General features: G+C 58.9%; 3 protein-coding genes across 3 annotated transcripts in view; 1 reads left to right on the forward strand and 2 right to left on the reverse strand.

The window, feature by feature from the left end:
• Nucleotides 1–9,486, forward strand: part of GALNT5 (polypeptide N-acetylgalactosaminyltransferase 5) — a 42,459-nt gene extending 32,973 nt beyond the window's left edge. Inside the window, exons 3-12 of the mRNA XM_026038178.1 lie at nt 15–1,224; nt 2,718–2,884; nt 3,643–3,762; nt 3,978–4,113; nt 4,399–4,518; nt 4,803–4,920; nt 5,149–5,472; nt 8,043–8,123; nt 8,514–8,669; nt 9,355–9,486. Of these exons, the coding sequence (XP_025893963.1) occupies nt 15–1,224; nt 2,718–2,884; nt 3,643–3,762; nt 3,978–4,113; nt 4,399–4,518; nt 4,803–4,920; nt 5,149–5,472; nt 8,043–8,123; nt 8,514–8,669; nt 9,355–9,486 (2,564 nt within the window). The remainder of the gene's footprint in view (nt 1–14; nt 1,225–2,717; nt 2,885–3,642; nt 3,763–3,977; nt 4,114–4,398; nt 4,519–4,802; nt 4,921–5,148; nt 5,473–8,042; nt 8,124–8,513; nt 8,670–9,354) is intronic.
• Nucleotides 9,487–11,490: 2,004 nt separating this feature from the next.
• On the reverse strand, nt 11,491–13,603 carry ERMN (ermin). The gene is made up of 3 exons (XM_026038179.1): nt 13,331–13,603; nt 12,919–13,011; nt 11,491–12,203 (listed from the first exon to the last, which is right to left on the reverse strand). The coding sequence occupies exons 1-3, from the start codon at nt 13,530–13,532 to the stop codon at nt 11,746–11,748; spliced, it is 753 nt and encodes a 250-aa protein (XP_025893964.1). The 5' UTR covers nt 13,533–13,603; the 3' UTR covers nt 11,491–11,745.
• Nucleotides 13,604–16,703: 3,100 nt separating this feature from the next.
• CYTIP (cytohesin 1 interacting protein) lies at nt 16,704–24,754 on the reverse strand. The gene is made up of 8 exons (XM_026038181.1): nt 24,659–24,754; nt 22,801–22,850; nt 22,377–22,431; nt 19,263–19,365; nt 19,043–19,136; nt 18,417–18,486; nt 17,779–17,845; nt 16,704–17,149 (listed from the first exon to the last, which is right to left on the reverse strand). The coding sequence occupies exons 1-8, from the start codon at nt 24,752–24,754 to the stop codon at nt 16,704–16,706; spliced, it is 981 nt and encodes a 326-aa protein (XP_025893966.1).
• Nucleotides 24,755–25,586: the final 832 nt, after the last annotated feature.

The following is a 25,586-nucleotide window of genomic DNA, read 5'->3' on the forward strand; positions in this document are numbered from 1 at the left end:
GGCCGCTGCTGGAGCCGGGGCTGGAGCGGCCGCCGAGAGCGGCCCCTCGACGGCGGCGGCTCGGGCCGGGCCCACGGCGGCGCTGGACCGCGGCGGGGACCCGCCGGGACCTGTTGCACGTGCCCAGCACGATGGCACCGGCTCAGAGGTGGCTGCAAAGCAGGGCTGGCCAGGGCACGGCGGCGTGACGGGCGCCCACGGCCCAGCTTCCCAGTCAGCAGCAGCTGTGGCCGCCAAATCCCCAGCTGCTGCACCCAAAAACCCTTTCATCCGCTTCAGGAAGGCCAGGGTGAGAAGCAGCAGCCCAGCCCTCCCAAGAGGTGGTGATTCCCCAGCCGCTGTTCCCGGGAATGCCTCCATCGGCATCGGCAAGGACGGGCTGAGAAGGAGCAGCCTGGTGACCTCCAGGGCCAGTGATTCCTTGGCCGTGGTGCCTGGGAACAACTTGGTGCACACTGGCAAAGAGGAGGTGAGAAGCAGCAGCCCAGCGGCCCCCAGGGCCCGCAGTTCCCCAGCCAGGACACCTGGGAAGCCTTTCATCAGCATCCACAAGAATGGGGTGAGAAACAAGAAGCCAGTGACACCCGGAGCTAGCGATTCCCCAGCCACTGCTCGTGGAAACCCCTCCATTGGCAAGGATGGGGTGAGAAGCAGCAGCCCAGCGGCCCCCAGGACCAGCAATTCCCTAGCTGCTGTGCCAGGGAACTCCTTCATCAGCATCCGCAAGGATGGGATGAAAAGCAGCAGCCCAGTGGCCTCCAGGGCCCACGCTTTCCCAGCCACAGTAGCTGGCAACACCTCCATCGGCATCAGCAAGGACAGGGTGAGAAACGGGCTCCTGGCAGCCTCCAGGCCGGGCACTGGCTCCCTGGGGAACTCCACGGAGCGGCACCCAGAGCAGCCCAGCAAGGACATGCCAGCGGGCACGCTGGTAGCCAGCAGCTCGCAGCGAGCCGCCCCAACCGGCGGTCCCTGGCACGTAAGTGCTGCCCAGGGCACCCTGCGCAGTTCCCCACGAGGCCTCGGCACCCACCGCGTCCTGGCTGTGGATGTGACGCTGGCGCCTCGGGACCCCCGCGCCCCCGGGCAGTTTGGGAACGCTGTGGCCGTCCCCGCGGAGAAGCAGGAGGAAGCGAAGAGTCGGTGGAAGGAAGGAAACTTCAACGTCTACCTCAGCGACCTGATCCCCGTGGACCGGGCCATCGCGGACACGCGGCCCGCTGGGTAAGAGCTGCTGCCCGGTGCGGCGCTGCCCGGCTCCTGGGCACTGCGCAGGTCCCTGCGCGCTGCCCGCGCGGGGCTGCTGCTCCCAGCACCCGCTGGTGCTGGTCGGTTCTGCTGGCTGCCGCTTGCGCTTCGAAAACCCAACCGAGGAGCCCATGGTGGCCATGCAAAAGCCGAGGGCGACATGGAGCAGGAGGGCAGGGCCCTCCAAGGGCTCCATCTCTGGGCTGCTGGCATGGGACCACCACGGGGGAGGTTGGGAGCGGTGCAGACAGAGGTGCCCTGTCCACCACTGGTCACCAGAGCTCTCCTGGTGCTGGGAGAGCAGCGAGCGCTGGGGAGCATCCGCCTGTGCACCCACCTGCAGCGCAGCCTCCGGGAGGGAGATTCCTGGTATGTGAGTCACGGCCCCGGGCAGGGAGATCCGGCCGCCGCCGCAGCGCGGGCAGCGCCCTGGCCAAACAAAGCGGCTCGTGGCAGGGTGCCCATGGGGCGAGGAGCGCACAGAGCGCGGCAGCGCGGCCTCCGCGGGCTCGGCGGCTGCTTAGCGCCAGCCATGTCGCACAAAATGCTTCACCTGTGTCTGAGAAACTTTAGTATATAGGAGTAGTAGCATAGTATTGTATGTGACTACGTATGTGTGTATATATAGCCAGCAAAGTAGCGGAGGGCAAACTTCCAACTTTTGTAAAGTCTTTAGCTACAGTTCAACAAGAGACCCATTGGTCTCTACCTGGAAATCCTGTTTTTTCAGGCTAAAAATGGGAAAAAGAAGTTCTTGCATTTAAGAGAATGCCACCCCTACCATGAACATTGCCACCACCAGCTCACTTGGTGAAACAAGAAGTGGGTGTCCGTGCGCTCTGATGGGCACATCTGTTTCCTGCCTGTTGCTGAAAGTAGTGTTGTAGGAATAGTGGTTTAGACTCATCGCTCATCAGTGAATGTTCTGCATTAGCAGATGGGTTGGTTGCTGGCCCTACCTGTAAGAGATCGGCTCTGGCAGGGAAGGAAAGGAACCCCTTTCTCAGGCTCCCACTTAGGGATGAGTGAGAGCAAGAAATCCCCAGAAATCTATGGGCATTATGGGATAAAATACGGTATTTTGAGGGCAGGAGTTGTGCAGACATCTACATGCCTTCAGCTCGCTGGGAGATAGGAGGGAGCAATGGTCCTCTGGGGTCCCCTCAGGCAAAAGCCCTGGTTGAAATGAGAAGAGCGTTTTTTGGTGTGGAAAATGAACACATCCTGCTGAAATTGGGATGCTGGAGCTTCTGCCCCTTGAGTTAAGCACAAAGCAAGACCTGTCCTCTCTGTGCTGCTTGGTCACCATCCAGCAACCTGTTTCAGAAATAGCCCTTTCCGTGCATTTCAAACCCCTTATGGATGCTCTCCCGCTGCCGAGTCGGGTTCCGTGCAGCAGGGGATGCGGTGGCCCAGGCTGCTCGCCGCGGTCTCGGCACGAGGTGGTGAGCGTGGCGGTGCCCTTGCAGGTGCTCGGAGCAGCGGGTGCACGACGACCTCCCCACCACCTCGGTCATCATGTGCTTCGTGGACGAGGTGTGGTCCACGCTGCTGCGCTCCGTGCATAGCGTGCTCAGCCGCTCGCCCCCGCACCTCCTGCACGAGCTCATCCTGGTGGACGACTGCAGCTCCAAAGGCAGGTGGAACCCTTCCCCATTTACCCAACCCAGGTCGCTTGAGACTAAATTCCATGTAATTGGGTTCTGCAGAGCAGGAAGGGATCACGTTTCCTTTGCTGGGGGTGTTGAGGGTGCCTTGGGGCTGGGCGCTTGCTCAGAGGGTCCCTGTTCCCCTCCTGTGCCCGTCGCCATGGACTTTCCCCCGGAGCTGGTGCCAGGAGCAGGGTGCGCACGAGCAGAGCGGCTCAGGGCCGCAGCAGAAGCGGCGGCTGCGTGGGCACCCGGCCCGTGCTGTGCGTTGACGTGGTGCTTACGGGAAACCTCTGCTCCCTGCTGGCCTCAGCCCTCGGCAGGTTAAGAACTAAGCAGTTTTCTAGCCCCAGGGAAGGTGCGGTACTGGGTGAGCGTTGGAGCCTGTCCTGAGAGCTGGCGGCCAGCAGCAGAGTGGGTGCAAGAAGCAGGGAGGCTCTGCTTGTTCCTTTTAAAACAGTCTGCATGAGAGCTGTGCTGGGGCAGCTGTGCGTTGGGCTGAGGCCTCACAAACCCTCACCCCGGAGCCCCTCAGAAACGTGGGAATTGCTCAGAGGAAAAGATTTGCACCCAGATTGTCATGGCAGTCAGTGTCACGAAGAAGAAAAACCAGTTTCAAGGCCTTTGAGCAGCTGCCGAATGCGCCGATTTGGATCACACAGCGTCCACGGGAAGCAGGGGTTGCCAGCAGCCACGGACTGCCCTTGGGGTCTCCTCACTGCCGCCTCCTCCTCCTCCTCCCTAGGCTACCTCAAGGGCAAGCTTGACAAGTACATGTCGCGGTTCCCCAAGGTGAGGATCCTTCGCCTGCGCGAGCGGCACGGCCTGATCCGAGCCAGGCTGGCCGGGGCGGAGATGGCCAAAGGTGAGGGGAGGCCCCGCGCGCGGCGCCGCGTTCCCCGATGCGCCGCATTCCCCGCGCACGGCACCGCCTTCCTTGCGCACGGTGCCGTGTTCCCTGCCGTGCTCTTTTGCCCAGCGTCCCATGGCCCTGCTTCACGAGACGCTGCCCCGGGCATCGCGCGGCGCCAGGAGCAGCCCCCGTGCCCGGGCCTGGCCATGCGCGCGCCTCGCCCGCAGGTGACGTGCTGACCTTCCTGGACTCGCACGTGGAGTGCAACGTGGGCTGGCTGGAGCCGCTTCTGGAGAGGGTCCGCCTGAGCCGCGCCAAGGTGCCCTGCCCCGTCATCGAGGTCATCAGCGACAAGGACATGAGGTAGGGCTGCCAGCGAGAGCTGCACAAGGGGTAGGTGGGCCTCCGTGCGCCTCCCGCCTGCCTCGCACGCCGCGCGGGGATGGCCCTGCGTGAGCCGTCAAGAGCCCTGCCAGCAGCTGCAGCAGCTCCGCGTGTCAGGGATACCTCTTAGGGGCTCTGAGGAGAGGATTCCTCGTGAAGTCTGTTAGAATCTTGCCCTAATTACATCATCTCTATGCCCTGAGGCCAGCGTTTCTGCCAGGAGCGCAGCTCAGCACTAGTCATGCCCGTCTCTCCTCTCTCCAGCTACATGACGGTGGATAACTTCCAGCGTGGGATTTTCACTTGGCCAATGAATTTTGGATGGCGACAGATTCCCCAAGAGGTCATTGAGAAAAATAAAATGAAGGACACTGATGTCATAAGGTAAGAAAGCTGGATTTCAGAGTCTCAGGAACCAACCACTTGGTTTGCTGGCACCACAGCTGCCGAGGCGCCCAGCCCCTTGGGCAGCCCTGTCAGCAGGGCCAGCGCTGCTCCGTGCGGTATGTGCTTGTGTGTTGCAGTTCCTGGCCTTTCTAAAGGTCTCGGGGCTTTAGAAAGCACCGAGTTTCACCCCAGGGATGGGCTCCTCTGCCTCGTCACCAGCCTCTTCCCCAACAACCCTGTGCTCCTGTCTCCCACATGCAAACCTGGGTGTCTCTTCGCAGGTGCCCGGTCATGGCAGGTGGCTTGTTCTCCATCGACAGGAGGTATTTCTTTGAACTGGGGACGTACGACCCGGGGCTGGAGGTTTGGGGAGGTGAGAACATGGAGCTTTCCTTCAAGGTAGGTGGTCCCGGACAGCCCCTTCGTGCGGGCAGGCACGGGCCCGGGCTGGCAGTGCCCGGAGCGCGGGGCGAGCGTCTTGCTTGGTGTCTGAGATGCAGGGGTGCACATGAGCGCGGCGAGGGCCACGCGCGAGCCAAAAGCCAGGCCGTGTCGCAGAATTGGGTGCACAGGCACCGCAGCGCATCGTCGGCTGGCATGTCCGTCAGAGCAGTGTCTCTTTTCCAGGTCTGGATGTGTGGAGGAGAAGTTGAGATCATTCCGTGCTCCAGAGTTGGGCACATTTTCAGGAACGACAACCCCTACTCCTTCCCTAAGGACCGGATAAGCACAGTGGAGCGGAACTTGGCTCGCGTGGCGGAGGTCTGGTTGGACGAGTACAAAGACTTGTTCTATGGACACGCTTACCACCTCATCCTGAAAAACCTGGATGTCGGCAACCTGACGCAGCAGATGGAGCTGCGGAAGAAGCTTCAATGCAAAAGCTTCAAGTGGTACCTGGAGAACGTCTACCCGGACCTGGAAGCTCCCCTGGTCAGGTCTAGCGGGCTGGTAGGTACCCAGGTGGTGACTGGGCTTGCTCTTGCTCACTTGCGTGTGCTTCCGTGGCTAGCTGCAATCTGGCAGCATTCGGATAGTCGTGTGCTCGGCACTGCTCTGGGGGGCAGGAGGCCCGTGGTTGTGCTGCTTCCCTTGGTCCCTTGAACCAATACGTACCCTTTCTACAGACGAGGCTTTCCACACTGTTTCTGCACTGGGAAAGCATCTCTCTGAATGGTGTTTCTCTATTCCTTTTCAAATTCATATTTGGTAACATTTCTGAATATTGAATGCATCATGGTCTACACTTCCCAGTATTTTTATAAAGACAAAAGTGACAGTTCCAGGAGACATGTCCATCAAGGAACCTGCTGAGCGTCCCAGATGCAGCTGGCTCGTGCAGGACACAGTAGCTCTCCCCGCTGCAGGGCAGAGCACGGTCCCTGGGCTCCACATGGCTCTGTCACCGCTGCAGGATTGACGCGCTCCTTCTCCGCTGGGATTCCCAGCGCTGGGCGCACACGGTGCGGTGCGGAGGACAGCGCGGCCGGAGGATTTCGTGCACCGGGGGTGCATGGCCACTAGAGCGCAGCAGAAATCCATGTCCCTGCGCTGCGCAGCGCGGGCCGTGCGCCTGCTTTCCCGCCAGCCAAGCACCAGGGAGTCTCCGCACGATTCCGATGCCGGCAAAGCGCAGCCGGAAAGCCCGCTCAGCGCAGCTCTGCTGCACCAAGCCATCCAGGCACTGCTTCTTGTGCCGTGCCCCTCGCCAGGCTGTGCCCTGCACTGGGCTCATCCGTACCGCTGCGCTGCCTGTGTGCAGGTCACTTCACCCCTATTGAGAAACGAAGGAACCGGGAACAAAATGTGTGTCCTGACCATGGCCTAGGCAGAGTCGGGCGCTTCTCAGAGCGTTCAGGAACCCAGGACGCCCTGCCCAGGAGAGGCGCCCAGCTTAGCACACTCCATTTGCCGCTGCAGGAACCAGCGTGCGAGGCTGCAGTGAGGCTGCAGCGGTGGCAGGAGCCAGGGCAGCTCTGTGCCATCCCGGCCGCGTGGCAGCCGGAGCAGCGCCCGGAGGAAGGGGCTGGCGGAGCAGCGCAGGCGGGGAGTGGGGCCGGGCTGGGATCAACTCCCTAACCAAGGAGCAGCGCAGCCGTCGCCATGTCCTTTGAGGCCACTCGCCAGCCGAGGGGCGGCGTGGAGGGAACCTGGGCTCGGCTGCCCGGCTGCAATTAGCGCTTCACGAGCACCACAGGTGTGTTGGGCAGGAGCTTGGCAACCAAGGGAGGAGGATGCTGCCGCTTGGAGATGCGGTGGGTCCAGGTGAGAAAGCTTCCAGGAGCTGCACCTGGGCACTGGAGATCACGTTTGGTTCCACTTCTGCAGAGCCCGTGGCTCCAAGCAGAGGTTGGCATGAGCACCATCAACCAGGGCTGCTCCCGCAGCAACCCCGTGGCCCAGCTTCCCTTTGGAGAACACACAGAAGCTAGTCCAAGGCTTCGGTGGGACAGCAGCTTCAGTGATGGTTTTCTGAAAGCAACTAGCAGTTATATTTCTGAGAACATCAGGAAAAAAAGAAACTTTCCTGAGAAATACTTGCTTTTTCAGTTCCAAGTAGCTCTCCCATTTCAGTCAGAATAAAAGTAAACATCAAGCTCAGCACTAAGACCTCATATAAGTACAAATGTTTCAGCCAAACTTTAAAGATTTGCATTTACAAAAACTTTGAAGATTTTCTTTGCCTCGCCTCAGGCCACCTGAATCCCTCTTTCATGCCTATTCTCAAGGCTTAATAGGGCAGAAAATCTGGTTTTCAGCAAGCTATGTGAGTTCCAGCATTGACGAGAGTTATTTGAGAGCTATTTTCTGAATAGCATATTTATTCCCGGGATTAGTGGATAAACCGTTGAGCGGTTCTGGAGAGGAACAGGAGCGGCCGCGTGCAGGGCCGCGGGCAGCCGGCCCTCCCGCTGCCCAGTGCCGGGCTGCGCCGGGACGCGCCGAGGGAGCCGCGGGCCCCGGGGACGCGCGGAGCCGCCCCGGCTGCGGGACGTCGCTGCAGGGTTCGGGCCGGGAGCCCGGGGAGGCCGGCCCAGCTCAGCCTGGCACCTCCAGCTCGGTGATCGGTGATCGTGTCGTGTGCCCAGCTGCCCCGGGTGCCCATCCGGCCACATGAGCCACCCGCTGCGGGTGTTTGGCCACGCGCTCTTTACCCTACCTGTGCGAGAGAGCAGCAGTTTGGTTAAAATGAGCTTAGCGGTGATGCCCCCTGCAAGGCTGCCTGCTTTGGGGGGCACGGCTGCATTCCCCCTTGGGGGCAGGCATCAAGCAACCACGAGGAAGAAGATGAGGCACGAGGCACTGAGCGCCCATGCGCAGCATCCGTGTGCGCTCCACAAGCCCTCCTGCGGCGTGCCGAGGCGTGGGGATGTCTCTGCTTCCTTCAGCCAAGCGGGCAGCGCTGCTCGCTCTCCTGGGACCCCAGCCGGCTGATGGTGGCCTGACAGCCTCTCCTGCCTGAAACTGGGTGCGTGTCTTGCCTTCCTGTTCCTCACGTCCACTCTGGTGCTCTTTCCTAGCTGGTCAACATGGGCACGTCGCAGTGCCTCGCCGTGGAGAACGGCACGCTCGCCTTGGAGACCTGCGACGACAGCAGCGTGGTAAGTCAGCCGGGTGCCGCGTCTCCAGCGCCATGGGGTGCCCGGCGCGGCGCAGCCGCTGCCCTGGCCGGCCCCGCCGCTGCTGCCATCCTGCCTGGTGCGCCGGGAGATGCAGAGCAGCGCTGGGGACGGCTGCTGCAGACCTGCATGAAGCAGCTGCCACCCTAACCCAGAGCGGGGTGTCTAGTGGTCCAGGGCAGCTGCACAGGTCCACACGGGCGGGAAGGGAGGTGAACTGCAGAGCCGTGCATGCAATGCAGCCTTTGCACACTGATGTGCAGCAGCACGCAAGCGGGAAGGAGGGTATTGGGCTGCACGGCTGTGCATGCAGTGCAGCCGTGCATGCTACCGGGACGCGCAGCAGCGACGCTCTCTCCTGCCTCTCTGCAGAAGCAGCACTTCAACTACACGTGGCTGAGGCTGCTGCAGCACGGGGATGCGTGCGTGGCGCCGGCCGGCACGGCCCTGGCGCTGCAGCCCTGCGACGACCGCAACCCCCGCCTCAAGTGGCTGCACATGTCGCTGGCCGCCCGGCACCCTGATCTGGTGAGTGGCTGCAGGCGGCGTGTCCAGAGGCCGGGCCAGGAACTCGCTGGGGTCTGGGACTTGCTCAAGGAAGGGGCTCGCTAGGGCCGGGGACTTGCTGGAGCCAGGGGGTCACTATGGCCTGGGACCTGCCCAGGAAAGGGGCTCGCTAGGGCCAGGGGGTCGCTAGGGACAGGGGTTGCTCCCAAGGCTTGGCGTTTGCCCAATGCTGGTAGCCAAAATCCTGGGCTTATGCGGAGTGAGCCCCTAGCCCTTCCCTGGAGGTTACTTACTAGTTATTGACTTGCAAACTGGATTTTGGAACAAAACACAGAAAAGGAGGAGCAGGGGCACTTGTGTTGCTGGTGCTGAGAAAAGCAGGCGAGCCAGTTGTGCATGAGTGTCGGCCTTGGGCAGACAGTGGCCGTAGGAAGCTCCAAGCCTTCCCCAAGGATGGGGCACATAGAGGCTGGTCAGCAGTGCGAGTCCCTTGGTCTGTCGCCGGCTGGGCTCGCTCGAGCCGCAGCTGGCCGAGCTGACGGGTGCGATGGGCCCTTCCGAGGAAGGGCGGCCGGTTCCCTGGCCACGTGAACACCCCAGAGCTATGGGGTCTGCTCGCAGGGGCGGCGCTGGGAGGCGAGGACCTCGCGGCCGTGCGCGGGCTCGCGGTTCTGCTGCCCCCGGGCGCTCACGGCTCTCCCCGCAGACGGAGCACGTGGTGGCGGAGCAGCAGGGCCCGGCCGCCTGCCTGACCGCGCGCCCGGCCCCGCGCCTGGCCGCCTGCGACCCGCACAGCCCCCAGCAGAAGTGGCGCTTTGCCAACTACCACGTGGACTGAGCGCAGCGGCCCAGGGCCGCCCGTGGAGCGGCACCACGAGAGCGACGGCGGCACCGCTCCCTGCCGCAGGCAGCACCGCTCCTCGCACCACAGCTCCCTCCTGCTGCTGCACCAGGCCTGGATTTCCCGTTGGGTGTTGCACCGTGAGCCCGAGGCGTCACTCAGCACCTGTGCAAGGCCGTGGGGGCCGCTACGCGCCCGGCAGGCCTGCAGAGCACAGCCGGTCTCTGTACAGCTCCACGTACACTCAAATGTGCCCATGCGCACCCGCTGCAGCGGCGCAAGCAGAGAGACGAGCACCCGGCGTGGGCACAGCCGCTGCACGTCACCGCTGCAGCACCATGCCCTGCCTGCACGCTCGCATTGAGCAGAGCAGGCTCGCGGCACCAGGCTGGCACCAGGGCGCAGTGTCCGTGCTGTCCCGCGGGCAGCTCTTCAGCGTTTGCTGTGCGCTGGCTGGAACATGCTCGCCTGTGGCAGTGCCCCCGAGGAGCCACCCCTCCCCTGCCCTCTCCAGGGATGGAGCTGCAGGGGAGCCATCGCACCCAGGAGCGTTTCCCATCAAGGAGAGGTTTCCCATTGCCGAGTTTCCCATCACCGGGATTTCCCATTGCTGGGATGTTCCTCAGCACCAGGAGCTCTTATCAGCAGGCACTTTCCCATCTCGGGGCTGTCTCCCATCATCAGCAGGGGTGCTTGTGTCTGAGTTCCCAGCCTGCTTCCCACGGAGCGGGCGCGGGGGAGGCGCATGCCGGGAGTTGGGCAGCCCCGCGACCGGGGAAATGCCAAGGGGAGCCCGGGCCCTGGACCAGTGGCTACGGCTGGGGTCCTGCTTGGCCTGTTTCCAAAAAAAATAGTAATAACAATTTGGAAAAACTGAGAACAAATGGCATTACAGGAAGCCTTTTCCACGGCGTGCCTGTGTTAACTCTGCTACCCTACCTGCAGCCCTTTCCTGGCGCTTTCCCCCTGGCTTTGGCGGGATGCAGACTCAGGAGCGCGGTGCAGCTCCCCCTGCGCAAGCCACCCGGCTCAGCAGATACTGCCGCCTTTGAGGAGCCGGTGCCCCGGCGCGGGCCGCGCGGCGGGCAGAGCCGCGGCTGCGGAACAAGCGGGCAGTGTGCGCTGCCGCCGGCGGCGCCTGGCACACGCCCGCCGCCAAGGACAATGCCCGTACAATGCGCGCCGCCCTCGCTCCTGGCCGCGCAGCCCGCGCGCCAGCACACAGTCAAAATAACACGGCGTGCAGCTGGGAGTGCAAAGCCAGGAATGGAAACAGCCCCTGGGCTGGGGATGCCACCACTGCTCCAGCTCCACCTGTGTCCGATCCCTGCTCCCCCTCGGCTGCTCACAGCTTCCCCTTTCTGCTCTTTCTGGGTGACATTCACAAACCTGCTCCATTTGGGACAAATCTTTCTGGAAGACATCTAAAAAAGACTTTATCAATAACATTGCAGTTACACAATTTTGTTTTTTTTTAATGAAGATCGGTTGTATTCAGATGACATGAAAACAAATCTTGCTCAAGACTCTTCTTGCTTTGACAAATGTATCTGCAAAGTTTCCTGCCACAAAAGGAGGAGAACCCGTGCGAGAGCAGGACCCTGCACCCGCCGTGGTGCAAAGCGTGGCGCCCGGTACCAGCCGAGCGCGCGGAGCGGCCGCGCGCCCCGCACCGGCACCGCGAGCGCCGGGCCCGCGTGGGGCCTGCGGTGCGGGCACAGGAGCCGCACCGGCACGCGCTGCTGCTCGCGCTCCCTGCGTGCTTGCTCTGCTCTTGTCATCCGCAGTTGGCTGCTGGGGAAAAACAAGCCCTTCCCTGTTAGTCTGGCAGATTTAGTGCAGTTTTAGCAGGCGGACTGCCCCCTCGGGGGCTTTTGCGCAGTTGCGGCAGGGTGTTTGGGAGGCAGACGTGGCGAGCCAAGGGCCGCTGCTCGGGGCTGCCCGCGCGCCGGCCGCACCGCGGCTGCAGCCGAGTGCACGACGCGCACCGTGCAACCCGGCTGCAAGCGCCGGCGGGGACGGAAGCATCAACGGGAATCAATGGCATTAAACATAGCAAACTCGTTATTTATTTCCTGTGCCAGGGTGTGGGTTTACCTGGCACCAGGGTGGAAGGCGGCAGTTAAATTTGCACGCTGTGTTATGAAATCAGGCTCGGAAGGTGCAGCGGCAGCTGCGTGTTGTGGGAAGAGATGTCGGGAGGAGGACCAAAACCAAGGTGAACTTTTAGCTTGTTCAGGAAACTCTGAGCTCAGTCTATAGGTGCATCATAGATTCAAACTCATCGATTCGCTGCTTGGTGTTTCCTTTCCTGATCTTCCGGTAGGAGATTGTGTTGTATCGGGAATAGCTGTGTCTAGAGATGTCATTTTTCTTCCCGGCACCCGGTGGCTCCCCGGGCTTCTCGGGCTGGGAGTTGCAGGTGGGGCTGCCCGGGGGAGAAGCCTCCTTGCCATTTTCCTGCTTCTGCATGCGAGACTCCTCACTGTTCTCCTTCTTGATCTCTATCAACTGGACTTCATCCTCCTCAGTGTCCTCCTCCTCCTGCTCCTCCTCCTCCTCGTCCGGCCACACTTCATCCCCCAGGTGCTCCTCGGCCTCCAGCGTGGAGGCTCCTGCTGCCGGGCTCTGCTCCGAGCCCGCCCCGGCCGGCTCCGTGCTCCTGGGCTCTGGCTGCTCCGTGCCGCCCACGGGAGCTCCCGCTGGGCCCAGCCCTGCAGAACACAAGCAGCAGCATCGGGCTGAGCAACCGCAGGGATGCACTGCACTCCCGCTCCCCTTGTGTCCTGCTGGGAGCCCAGGCCCTGCTGCTGCAGCAGGGACACGTGGGGTGTTTGCAGGCACCGGGGGACGTGCTCACCGCAGCACCCTGGGGATGCACCGCTCACCCGCTCACCACGTCCCGAGGTGGCAGGTTGCACCCAGAAGGGTACTGTGCAGCGCTGCTCTAAATGACACAACAAACAGGCTATTGAGTGCTCTGTCTGTGGGGCCCTAAGCACTAATTAGACCCAATTGGCTGGGTACTAACGAGCCGGCTGCAGTTGGGAGATAAAGCGCCGGTGGGTGCAGAGGGACAGGATCTCAATGGGTCTCATTGTGCTGCGAGGCCGCAATGGTGACAATGTTGGCCGCACCGCAGACCACCCTGCCAAGGCCCAGGAGCTGCCTTGATATCCTGCTGTGCCCGGCACAAGCGCCCCTGGGATCTTTGCTCTCCTAGTCCAAGCGCCACCGCTCTCCGTGTGGTGATATATGGCCCAGTGCCTATATCTGCTCTAACTGTGCCTGAGGAATCGGATCCTGCACAGCGCCGTGCCCGGAACCGCAGCAGCACCAGCAGCCGTCCCCAACCCTCCGTGGCAATGGGTCGCCGAGCACCATAACGTACGGCTGGCCAAGCTCCCATCACGCAGCGTCGGGCATTACCTTCCTTGGATTGCTGCCCGGCGGCGGCCGTGTCCTGGGGAGGGAGCCCGGCTGCTCCCTCTGCTTGAGTCGCATCGTTTTCTTCTTGGTTTCCTTCAGCGAACAAAGCGCAAGGGTTGGACTCACAGCATGATTAATGACAAGGACTGCCTTTCAGCCCTTTCATACAGGCAGCTCATTTTCAGAACAGATGAAAAAATAGCCCGTTTCTTTAGTCACCTGCTTTTCTTTTCATTTCTGTAATTGCCAGGACAAAGTTGTCCCTAACTGAAGGATTTGGGGACCTTGCTGCGACTATTTGCAGTAGCACATGGAACACACTGTTTTTTGCAGTACTTTAAATAGCAGTTTTTCTGCCCGATACGGAGTAGGGACCAGCATTGCACCTTACCTTCACCCCGCCTCTCCCCACCTGAGTTGCTGCACGTTGTGGTCTCGGCCGCGGCGCTTCCGCATCTCTCCTGCGCTGGTTTGCCGGGCGCGGGGCCGGCCACGCTGTCGGCGCGTGCGCCCGGCCCGGCGGGGATCGCCATTTGGTCGATGATGCTGATGACGGTGCTGGCGGTCCCGTTGCACTCGAGCGCGCGGGCTCCGCTGGGGACGTCGTCGGCCATGAGCACGGCGGCCGCGGGGCTCGCGCCTCCTCGGGGACAGGGATGGGGATGGGGGAGGCGCCGCTCGCTTTTCCCCGGGATTCTCCCCTGGCAATGGGCAGCGAGCGGCTCCGCTCGTGCCGGTGCGAGGTGCCGGCTGCTCCGCTCAGCGCCGCCCCGGCTCGTCCCCTTGCGCAATTAGCGGCCCCATTGGGATTTGCATAAACAAACGGGCTGCGCGAGGGCGCTTTTGTGCCGCCCCCGCGGGTCCCCCGCGGGACAGGCAGGTCTTGTGCGTGGGACACAAGGGCTCTTTGTGTCGTGCCCTGCCGTGGGGACAACGCTGGTCCCAAGGCTTTAATCCGCGCAGGGTGACGGCTGCTGCAACGTGACTTCCTCGTAACCAGCTTAACATTCCCCGTGGGGTTTATGTGCAGCTCACCCCAGAACGCCGCGCTCGGACAGGGGCTCCACGTGGTACTTGTGCCGGGATGAAGTCCCCCCGGCAGGGCCCGGTGCTCCGCGCGTGTCCTGCAGCAGCACTTGCCATGACCCTGCAGCGAAGTGCCCGCGGGGACTCGGCCCCGAGGAGGGGCAGGAGCGTCAAAACCTAACGCTAAAGTGACACGTGGTGACAGCCCGTCCCTGCGCCCACGGGGCCGGGCACTGTGCTCAAGAGCACCTGCACCAGCCGCATGGCAGCACCAGACACACTTGGGTGAACTTGTGTCATTCAGCAGACCCAAACCCTTCTGATCATTTCTGACCATCTTAAAATCAACAACCTTACACTATTAGGAAAACGGGTTTGGGGTAATGGTTGGAAGAGTTCATCCAAGAGAAGCAAGTGGCAGCACATTGAAAGCAGCTCCGGTGCCTCTGGAGAGCAGCTGGGTCTCTGCCGCAGGCTGGGAATGACCATCTGCTGTTCCCACCGCACCCTCCTTATTCCTGAGCTATTCCCAGTGCCCCTCGAGCGCATTCCCGCTTGGCAGGCCATATCCCACGTGTAGGCATCGCAGTGGGCAGTGTCCCCGAGCATCCCCCTGCTCCGGACCTGCTGGCCGGGCTCTTAGGGGACCACATTGTGGCCGGCACGTTGCCACGCAGCGCACGCGCCCGCACGCAGCCCCGCGGCGGCAGTGGCAGCGCAGCAGAGCGTGCATGCGGAGCGAGCGAAGCAGCGGCACCCAGTGTGTGCACCCGCAGCGGCACCCAGCATGTGCACCCGCAGCGGCACCCAGCATGTGCACCCGAGAGGTGCAGCTGCCTGCGACACGCGGGACATGTCAGAGCTGCTGCACAAGAAGGGAAACGAAATCACCCTTCTGGTGCGAAAGCAGAAATTAGCAAACACGCGCAAGCACCAAGGCAGAGGAAAAAGCAGCGATCCCCGAAAGTGGCACAAAAGTGGTCACCGGAAGGAGGGCTGCCCCTGCTGAGCCAAACCGAGATGGAGCAAACCCAAGAACGTGCAGAACCGTGAGGCCGAGTGGTGAAGTGCAGAACCTCTAGTCACCTGGTAGCTGGCAGGACTGCAGGACTTGCGGGGGGGAAACAGTTTTGCAGGATAACAGAGCCTTGAAGACAACGTGGTTCCCACGTCCTACAGCATTCCCAGCAGTCACCCCCGGCGCGGCACCGCCGGTGCCACATCCTGTTTGCACTCGCAGCCCTGCGCACGGCGGCCCTGCCGTCCCTCCCGACACGCTCCCGCACCCTCCTCGGCTCCCTGCAGGCTCTGTGGTCCCGACGCACGTCCTCCGCACGGCTCCCACCACCCGCCTGCCCAAAGGCCTGGCCATGCAGAGCTGCTCCGCTCCCCCGGGATGCTGCCCAGGGAGGAGGGCTCTCGGAGGAGCCCTGGGGAGGAGGGCTTCCCCAAGCCCAGCGGAAACATCCCCGCTCTGGCTGGAGGTCCCTTTGGACACCAGGCTGATAACCTCAGGCACTGGTGGGAGTGGAGCGGGGAGCTGTGATTCCCAGCAGCTCTTCCACAGAACTGCTCTCCTGTGACCTACTTAATCTCTTTACGAAACATTACAGGAGCCAACACAGATGCTGCTCGTTCAGCAGCATTTACTGGCTAGAAAAGTGTTGGGGTCAGGTTGCTCTTATTTGGGGTGCATCTCCAAGGAAGGGCATTGGTTTTATTTTGAGGTTTCTGAAGAGACTCGGAAATCCTGTCACAGCCATATCTGAATTGTAAATAACTGCCTATTTTCAGTCGAAAGGAAGATGAGTCACAAAGGGCAAGCAGCTAAATAGATTTACATTTTTTTCAATTGTATTTGGAAAATACAATTACCTTATGTGATCTACACTAACAACCTATTTCTGTTTTGCATGATGGGGAAATAAAATACCTCATTTGCTTCACGTTTATACCCATACTTATTAAATTATTTCACATAAACTATCAATTTAATCTTCACTTCCTGAAATCTCTGTTGTTGGAGAAATGTAAAGAGTTAATTATCTTTTCTGCGGAACAACCCAGCTACCAGCACCGGTGCTTCCTGCAGCCTTTCACACTACAGGAGATGTGATTCTGCGCGGAGTTCCCCTGGATGTGTCACTGCATCCAGAAGCAAAACAGCTCTGCTCATTCCTGCAGAACCATCATCTGAGATGATAACTTCTTTAACCTTACAGAGATCAAATTTACCAGACCTGGACATGTAGATCACTGTATGGCCACAGGCATCTTCTCAGCCCTGCCGAACTGCTGGTGAGCCCGTGCCGTGCCGCGTGCCGGGTGCGAGCAGCTCCGTGCGGCGGTTGCGTCGCGGCTGCCACCGGCAGCGGTGATGCTGCTCTCGGGGCCTCTCTGCATCCGCTCTGTGTCTCATGGGGCTTTCCACCACCTCAGCTAGAAGCACTTGCTTTATTGAAGACTTTTGAAGACCAGGACTTCAGTAACTGGAAATAAATAGCTATAACTTTTGCGTAGAATAAAAAACTATTATTAATACTAAACATGCTAAGAAAGTTTTGCCAAGGTTCTTCACGTTTCAGAGTTACACATTTTTCAAGTTAAGTAATAAGAGGTCCACAGTATGTTGTGATTAAGAGTAACTAAAATAAAGCTGGAGCATTTCCAGTATTGTGGGTTGTGCTGCAAGGCTCGTGCTCGCAGGCTCACCGCAAGCTTGTGCACCGGCCCTGGCACCGAAGGCGATGCGCGCAGCCTCAGACCCGGCTCTGCTCCTCCTCCACGGCTCGGTGCAGGCCTGGGATGAACTTCAGCAGCTGCTTGCGGACACTGGGTCTCCTGCTTTTCCGCGGGAGCGTCCCAAAGTGGAGCGTGCTGCCGGTGCCCTCCCAGAGCGGGGACAGGGAGCCGCTGCTGGCCACGCTGATGCTGCGGTTCCTGCGCAGCGAGGGGCCGCGCGCGGCGCCGGCGCCGTCCCGCGGGAACACGCAGTCGTCGTCCACGCTCGACTGCCGGCTCAGGCTCTCGGCCGCCGAGTCCTCGAAGGCGCCGCCGGCACAGGAGCCGTCCTCGCTGTCCAGCGTCATCCAGCTGAGGCGGCTGCGGGAGCTGCTCCCGCTGGAGCCGCGCGGCGCCCGCGGCAGCACCGGCCCCGGCAGCACGCAGCCGTCCCACTGCGGCGGCTCCTCCTCGTTCCCGGCCCCTGCGGACACGAGCCTGGATCAGCGAGGCAGGACGGCACTTTGGGGGGCAGCCTATGCCAGCACGGACACCCCAGCTCAGCACCGGCCACCCCAGCTCAGCACCAGCCTTCCCAAGGACACCCACAGACACGGGGCCGAGACTTTGTCCATGTCCCCAATTCTGTCTCCTGTCTGCTCCTCTCCCTGGTGGCCTCTCCACCAGTGGGGCACAAGGAGGAGCCTAGAGCCTCCGTAAAGCCGACGTGGAGGACAGGAACATTGCTCCCAGCACCCCAGCTCTTTGCCCTCACAGGAGCTGAGCTCCTAACTTCCCGCCCCGGCAGAATTAAAGCCGTTCCCAGGACAATCCCCAAATAAGAGATTTTGTTTGGTTTTGAAGTCTGAAAAGAGCATTGGAAAAGAAATCCTGCGAGCCGCCTGAGCTCTTGTGCCAGGGCTGGTGCTCAGCCCCTCTGCTCTACGCCGCTGAGCAGCACAAGTTCATTTGTGCCCCAGAAACCTTCCCAGCGCCCAGCCCAGCACCCCGCTAGCAGGGGAGAGCGAAAGTGAAGATGAGGATACAGCCTGGCTCGAGATGCCCTCGAGCGGGCGAGTTTCCGCGCAGCCCCGCGCTGCAGCGAGCACTTACCATGCAGCAGCCGCTGCTCCTGCAAGTGCAGGGCCCGGAGCTCGGCGCACCGCTGCTGCAGGGCCTGCTACGGGGACAGAGAGGGCAGGTGGGCACCGCGCCGCCGGGAACGCGCCGGCGCCCAGCGCGGGCGCAGAGCCATCCCGGGGCTGGCAGCTCCGAGCGCGGGGCCTGCCGAGGCTTTAGCCGCTCGGGAATGGAGCACGTGCATCCCAGAGCTGCGCGGACTCGGCGGCACCGCGGGAGCCCCACAGCAGCGCGGCAGGCGGCCGCCGCCGCGGCTCCCTGGAGCTCCTATAGCCGTGGCACGGAGTGCCAAGCAAACTGAATGGTGTTTGAACTCAGCCATTACTTAAAATGCTAACTAGCTTCTAAGCTGACCAAACTTAAAAAGAGGTTAAAGTTATCAACGATTTTTAATAAATTATAAGGAAACCTGCAAAATTTTCCCAAATGTGAGCTTTGTTTTTTTTCCCCCATGAAGGAAAAATATCTGTGGAAGCTCTGCACATCTGATAGGGCAGAAAAACCTCTGACTTGACAGAAAATGCCAGGTTTGGGGGCCTTCCTAGCCCTGCCGTTCAGAGGCCATGAGCAGTGAGAGCCTGCTCGGAATGCAAGCGCGTTCCTTCCGTTACCTTCAGTAGCTGCAGCTTCGTCTCCAGCTCCATTTTCCTCAGAAGCAAGGCCTCATTGACGGTCTCCAGTCTGCAAAGAGCAAACATCGCCAGTGGCAGAGCACAGAGAAGTTATCTGGGTGTTTTCTGCACTGCTCTTGGAGCTTGCACAGCCCCATGCGATGCCCCATGTGCATCAGCACCCTGCAAGCCACTGTCCTCAGCGTAACTTGTGCAAGTCAAAGTACCCTGCAAATTTCCAAAAATGAGGGGGTGGACAAGAGAAACTGAAAAAAAAAATGAGAGAGAGGAGGAGAAAGTACGGGTTAATTTCTAGAAATGAGCCAGGAGAGGAGGGGGAATGCGGGATCAGCAGGAGGGAGCAGCGCACGCCCTGCGGCGAGCTCTGCGGCAGGACTCAGCTCCCAGCGGGACGGGCCCGCCGGGGTGCAGGGCGCCCAAGGAGCCGCAGCGCCCCGAGCAGCTCCGCTCAGGGTCTCCCATCCCCTTGAAACGGGAGCCTGGGCTGCACGGCCAGAACACCCGGCTCTGGTGCTCAGGACGGCACCGGCACCGCTGCGCGGCACGGCACCTCGGGCTTCCCGCAGCGCGGACCAGCTGAGAGCAGTGCACGCCGAGATGCCCACCTTAAATAATTCCCTGAAGACTTTATCAGGTCCACTATCTGCTTGTGACTGAAGCCGTCAGTGTTCACTCCGTTGACGTTGGCAAGGATATCACCTGGCAGGGTTAAGCAGAGGCCAGATCAGCTTCTTCAGCACACGCAGCCTGCCCTCACTCTCCAGAGCGTTCTCCGGCAGAAAGGCAGAATGCAGCCACCCGCAGAGGCAAAACGTGAATAGTTACCGATCTGCAGGCCAGAAAGATAGGCAGGACTTTCCTCTTGAATTTTGCAGACACAAGTGCACAGCTCCAGGGAGTAATCATTCTGGTGAGGAAATCTGGTGGTCTGTGAATACCAAAGTGACAATGTCGTCAATATAAAAGCCGTGACGATGTTAAAAATTAAAATACTGTCATACAGCCTAATTTGATTTCGTGGTGCTTTTACACTGCTTTAGACAAGCCTGTGATGTGCAGGGTATGCTACCATAAAAATGAGAACATCGAAAGTTTACAACCTAACAATTAGAAACTAAACTCTCATGATAGAGAACAGCAGGCACTAAAATTGACTGCCCAATATATTGTTTTATTCTTTATAGAAACTCAGCAACTACAGTCAAGAATATCATCTATGAGCATGGGTTACTTTTTCGCTCCTACTATAATTGGAATGACACTTGAGCTTCCCAGTCAAAACACAGCAGGGCACAAGCCAAGCTTGCCAGAAGAGACTCCTGCGCACTGTAAACGCTGTGCAGGTCATTGGGTATTGCAAGCGATATTAGTTAATGGGGATGACTAAAGAGCAAGAAAAACTGAAGCTACTTTTGTCCTTCTGGTCTCTTGAACTCATTATCTACATGTCTATCTCTCATCCCTCCTGAAAAAAAGTGCTTTTTATTCTTGATTTATAGATTTGAATATGTATTAAATAATTCTATTTAAAATCCAACATCCGATTATCAACTGTGACATGTATTTAAAAATATAAGTAAAAAATAAGTAAAATAAGTAGAAAATGAAAGCTGATCTGTACCAGCTGCAAAGACAGGATGACTGAAGTTAAAGGTCCTGGAAGTCTAAGATGGACAAATCTACCTCAGATATAAGAAGAAGTGTCAGATTCCCACATTTTCTCAGTCAACATGGAACAAACAGGGATGAAGATCGGGGTGACTTCAGAGTTTATGGGGATAAAGAGATTTCAGATTAGACCAAGAGCAAAACTTTCAGCTGAGCTAAGAGAGGCAAGTGAAGTGCAAGGCTTCTGCACTGCACGTTCAGAGCAGCATGTCTCACTTCCCTGTTTCACCCTGTTTCACGCTAGTGGGTCTCACGTACTGAACGCTCAGAGCAGCTCGAGTGACACTAACCAGACAAGTGGACGGGATCCATCACTCCCAGCCTCAGCCACCTGAAAGGGGGTGTCTAGTCACCCAGGCTGTACCTGGGGATGTCCTCTCAGGTCTGCTCAGCTTCTTCTCACCATGGACTGTGGATGAGCAGACACTGTTAAAGAGCTTTACTTACAGGGGGCTAAAGTGAGGGGAGAGAGATGCTGCGGTGAGACCCTGGTCTGCAAAGACCAGGCAGATCCGGGGCGACACCGCATCAGTCTTGCGTCAAACTCCACCTCAAAATGGGAACTACTAGAAGGATCAGTAAAATGAGAGAAACTCTGGTATTCAGTCATCACTGTGATTTTCAAGAGCTCCCTGCGGGTGGTAGACCTAAAGTTTCACTTCATCTTATTCTGGTTTGCCTAAATGTAAATTATAGTATTGAAATTATAGTCTTGAAATTATAACTTCTAAATAATACCAGAAAAACACTGCCTCTTCATGGCCTAGGCTTTCTAGCAAAACGTTCACGGTGAATGTACATTCAGGAAGAAAATATACCAAGAACAACCCTTGTTAATCAGGAAACGTCACAAAGAGTGAAAATCTGTCCTGTCAGTTTATACAAAAGCCCAATAATTGACTCAATTATTTTCATTTCTGAAAGCTCTCTGCTATTCATGAGCTGAACACTTACCCCCTTATTAATCACAGAATCAAATTTGAAAAAGTTAAGCTTTCCTAATACGCTAATTTCACTGAAAACAGCATTTTCCCTTTGTGCACCCACACAGGTAAATGCTTTGAAAATGCAAAGGAGAAGGAGCGGGGGGAAGGCACCTACGTGCTGGCAGGATGGGAGCAGCTGCTGCTCTCGCAGACTTGGCTAACATGTCTACTGCTTCCTCAAGAACAGCCCAGAACGGCTACTCCTATATATGATGCTGCTGCTGATGATGATGGTGTTTCTATCTCACCACCAGCTGTTTTGCAAAGCTGTCATCATGCTGTCTTTGCACGCAGATAACAGGCAGGGAATACACGTGCTCAGGCGAGCTGCAGCGCTCCGTCAGGTCCGGGCTCCAGCTGAGGCCAGCAGTCATTTAGCAGGAGTCCTGGGATGCTTCTCACAACCAGCCAGCCCCGAAAACGGCAGCGGTTTGTTCTCACCGTGTGGAAGCAACACCAGCACAATCTGTAGTATCGGTGTTGTTGAAAAGCAACAGGCTCTTGTCATCTGCATGTTGTATCTATAAACTCTATCAAGGGAGATTTAACAGGCCTCTTCATCTGCAATACACCTCTGTGAGAAAAATCTACAGAACTAAAATTATAATTTTTATTTCTTCTAATCAGATTTTGGTTTTCTTATTTGATAGTTTAACGACCTCTATATGCAACAGACAATTTATGATTCACTCAAAAAAAAGGCAAGTTGACAGTTATTTATTTAAAAAAAGGACTGTGAATCTACTTCTAAAATAGATATTTGTGTTTATTTTAAAAGCAATAAAAAAATACTACCATAAGGTATTTTTGGAGAGAATTTTTTGACCTATGTGGTTATGAAAATATTTCTGCATGTCATTTTTTTCCCAAAATATTCAAGCATTTGCGGTGTTTCAGCTACGGCGCCGGGTTCCCTGGGTGCCTGTGAGGGCTCTGGGGCCAGGATGGTGACGCTGCAGGGGACGTGTCTGCACAGCACCGCCCAGCGCAGGGACTGCAAACTCCCTCCAGGAAAAGCATTTCACAGGAAACACCTGCAGAGTCTGCAAGCGGAATTTAAAGGGATAATGGATATCCCTTGGATAATAATGGCTGGATCATGCTAGTTAATATTCACATCTATTCGCACCTACCCCCACCTTCCTTTGGGCACTTCCTGGCGAGCTGCTGCCCCTCTCTGCCTAGCGCAGACTTCACCTCATTTTGACCGAGGATGACTGAGGATGTGACACAGTCTGTGCCATATTTTATATTCAAATGACTCCACTCATCATTTATGTCCTACCTGAATTTCAAATCCAAATGTCTCTTTATCTTCTTTGAGGATAGCGACTATGTGTCTGTAAGGAAAACACACAAAAGTGCATGTAAACGCTGGGCATCCCACTTCTTGCACTGTTCATTTCTAAGGACAACGATCCCGTCCCCTCGGTGGCCGCTGCCTGCACTAGCAGTTATTGGCACGCGCTAATACAGCCCAAATGCCCATTTCCCTTTTCATGCAACACCTTAAAATGTCACTCGCATCCCGGGCACGGGGCACCGGCCGACCCTGGCTCTTTGCCCAGCCTCGTCGCCCCTCTAGGGCTGCTGAACTCCAACCATTCCCTAGACCACGTTTCCCAGGAAAGCCTGTTCTGAATATGCAGCCTCTCCTGCCTGTCGAGGGGCACGAGCAGCAGCGCTGAAGGAGAGGAAGATCTCGGTACCTTTGTGGAGTCGAGGAGTCCCCCAGGGAGCTGGAGCGGCTCAGGCCGAGCTGCAATCAGAGAGCAGAGCAGGTCAGAGGCCGGGGGTCCCCGAGGAGCCAGCCCAGCGGGACGGCTCGGCTGTTGGCGTGCCAGCCAACGTGAAACGACGCGGTGGGCGTGCGGCTCTGGGCCAAGGTGCTAATGTGACACCTTCACAAGCAGCTTCTGCAAACTCAACAACACTGATGTCGAGAGAGATCTGCAGCATAAGCAGAGACACTTGCAGCAATATCAGATCTGGAGGCAGGAAGAGGCTATCGAGGGTGATGAAAGAGGCTACTGTGAAAAAAATGCATGAGAACAGGCAGAAAATTTGAGGCTGAATACCCAGAAAATCTTTCTGACTGGAACTCTTCCCAAAGAACCACTGGAGATTTAATTTCTTTGGACCTGTTCAGAAGTGGCAAGGCAGGAAGTGTGGCCTTAAGAAAATTCCTGCGCTCTGAGGGCACAGGAGGCAGCACCTTGGGCCCTGCAGGGTCCAGAATCCAAAACCTTGTTTCTGCCATGCTAAGACCTTGACTTCCTGGTACTTTTCCCCAATAAATCTGTGGCATGGCACACCCGATCCCGTGCCGCACTGTGGGCAGAGCACGAGCGCCCGCACTGCAGTGAGGGCAGCGGCGCTGCCCCTCGGCCAGCTCGCGCGCTCCCCAGGCAGGAGCAGGAGCGAGCCCGGGAGCGCTCCGGAGCGGCAGGACCAGCGCCAAACACTGCTCCTCCCCGGCCCAGGCCAGCGGGGCAATGCTGCCGCGAACAGCTGTGCAGAGCCGGGCGCTATGACAAAGAGCGCGCAGGGCGGTGACGGTGCCGAACCGCAGCACAGCTGCCCGTGAGACACCGACACATGTGTGTGCACGGGCAGGGAGCGCAGACACAGCCGAGCACGGCGCGCTCAGCACAGCCGTCCATGCCTGGCAAGTGTGACCCCAGCACAGCAGGAGCACAGGCTCTGGCACAGCACGAACGTGGTCCCAACTGCGCACCGGGAACAAGAGCCGCAGCTCCCGCCTGCCCCGCGCCGTGGCTGCCCCGGCAGCAGCTCATCCCGCATCCCCGGCGCGGCCCCGTCTGCCTCCGCGCCGCCCTCCTGCTGCTGCCACCGCCGTGCACAGCAGAACCTGCGGTGCGCAGGTTTCCTGGAAATAATCTGTTTATAGTGTTGCAAACATTTGCTATTTCGGCTGCTTCCGGCTACACGAGCAGACAGAAGTCGCTGCTGCTTAGCTGACATTTATAGCAACCACAAAAGTGAGTTTTGCCTGGCTTTAAGTGGAGACTTCCTACCTGCTGCATGGCAAACAAAGACAAAAGGAACAAGTAATCCGGCAGCATTTCTTCTACCAAAATACTCAAAATCTAGGTGGAAATAGCTCATGGCAGGTTCATGCCAAAGTCCAAGGAGGCCCCTACACCAAAGGAAGCTCAGTTCTGAAGGAACACGCGGGTAGCAAGAGCCTCTTAGACTCAGGGCACAGCTGCAAACTGAGAGGCAGTGCAGCGAGAGCGCACGGGCACGTCGTGGGCAGAAGCGCCGAGGGCAGCGCCGCTCCTGGGCCGCTCCCGGGCACGCTGGGCGCTCCGGTAACGCTGTGCTAGGGACCTCGACAGAGTCCAAAACACGCAGTGCTAAATCCGCGCTGCAGAAGCCCCTCTCACACCCTGAAATCAAGCAAGAGCTGCCCCCAGCCCGCCCGGCTCCACAGCAAAGCCTCAAATCGCTCTGGAAGCTCCGCAGCTTGCCCATGTGCAAGGAGCGGGCGGTGGGGCTGGTGGCAGGGTGCACGTACCTGCCTGCTCCCATGGGTGCACGTACCTGCCTGTGCGCGCGCGGCAGCGTCGCAGCCGTGCCGGCCAGCGCAGGAGCGCCGCGGTTGTCCAGCGGCTGCGGCGCCAGCCTCCGCAGGGACATGGTGCCGGGGCCGGCAGCGCCGCGCTCGGCGCAGGAAGCCGCGCGCTGCCCGGCGCTGCGCACGGAAGGGGCCTCGTGACGCCAGCGCGCGCAGATCCCTTCGCGAGGTCCCCAGCGCTGCTCTGCGCGGCTCGCGGCGCCGAGGGCTGAGCGAGGCTCCGCACGCAGCAAAATCTGCTTATTTTGCCATGCCCCACACCGGCACAGCTCTCACCACAGAGCCGCTACGCTCTGAAGAACTCGTGCTTCACACCCCCTTGCCCTGGCGCCTCGCCAGGGCTCCAGGCGGCGGTTCCTGCACTTCCCCGCGTTGGTGCAGGCACCTCCCGGCACGGAGGGCAGCACTGGTGCTGGCGCTGAGGATTCGCTCCCCTTCGTGGCTCCCATCACGGAGAAGCAAGAATTGAGGGCCAGACCCAGAAGGATGGGCTGGAAGTGCTGCCCTGCGCGTGCTGCGGGAGAGAAGGGCACACGTCGGCACCGAGAGGCGAGGATGAAACCTGCAATTGCTCTGAGAGCAGTGAGAAGCGTAAACACGGGGATCGGGACCTCGAGAAACATAAACATGGGGATTGAGTCCCCGGCGGAGCCCAGGGCCTGCACAGAGCATCGGCGCCGCTCCAAGCCCGACTTCCTGCCCGAGAGCCCTCGAGCTCATCGTGTGAGCACAGGGTGGCACGAACCCGGCCCCGGGCTGTGGCATCCCCAGGACACGGAATGGCATTCCAAAATGACAAGGGAACCTGGTCAGTTCTGCAAAGCTTCACCCCGGGTGATCTGCTGCTTTAAAATCAGATTTGGTGCTGAGTTCCCCTCTTGGTAAGGTTTCTGT

The sequence above is a fragment of the Nothoprocta perdicaria genome, unplaced genomic scaffold (assembly GCF_003342845.1).
Source record: "Nothoprocta perdicaria isolate Ctin4 unplaced genomic scaffold, notPer1 scaffold_203, whole genome shotgun sequence".
NCBI lineage: Eukaryota > Metazoa > Chordata > Aves > Tinamiformes > Tinamidae > Nothoprocta > Nothoprocta perdicaria.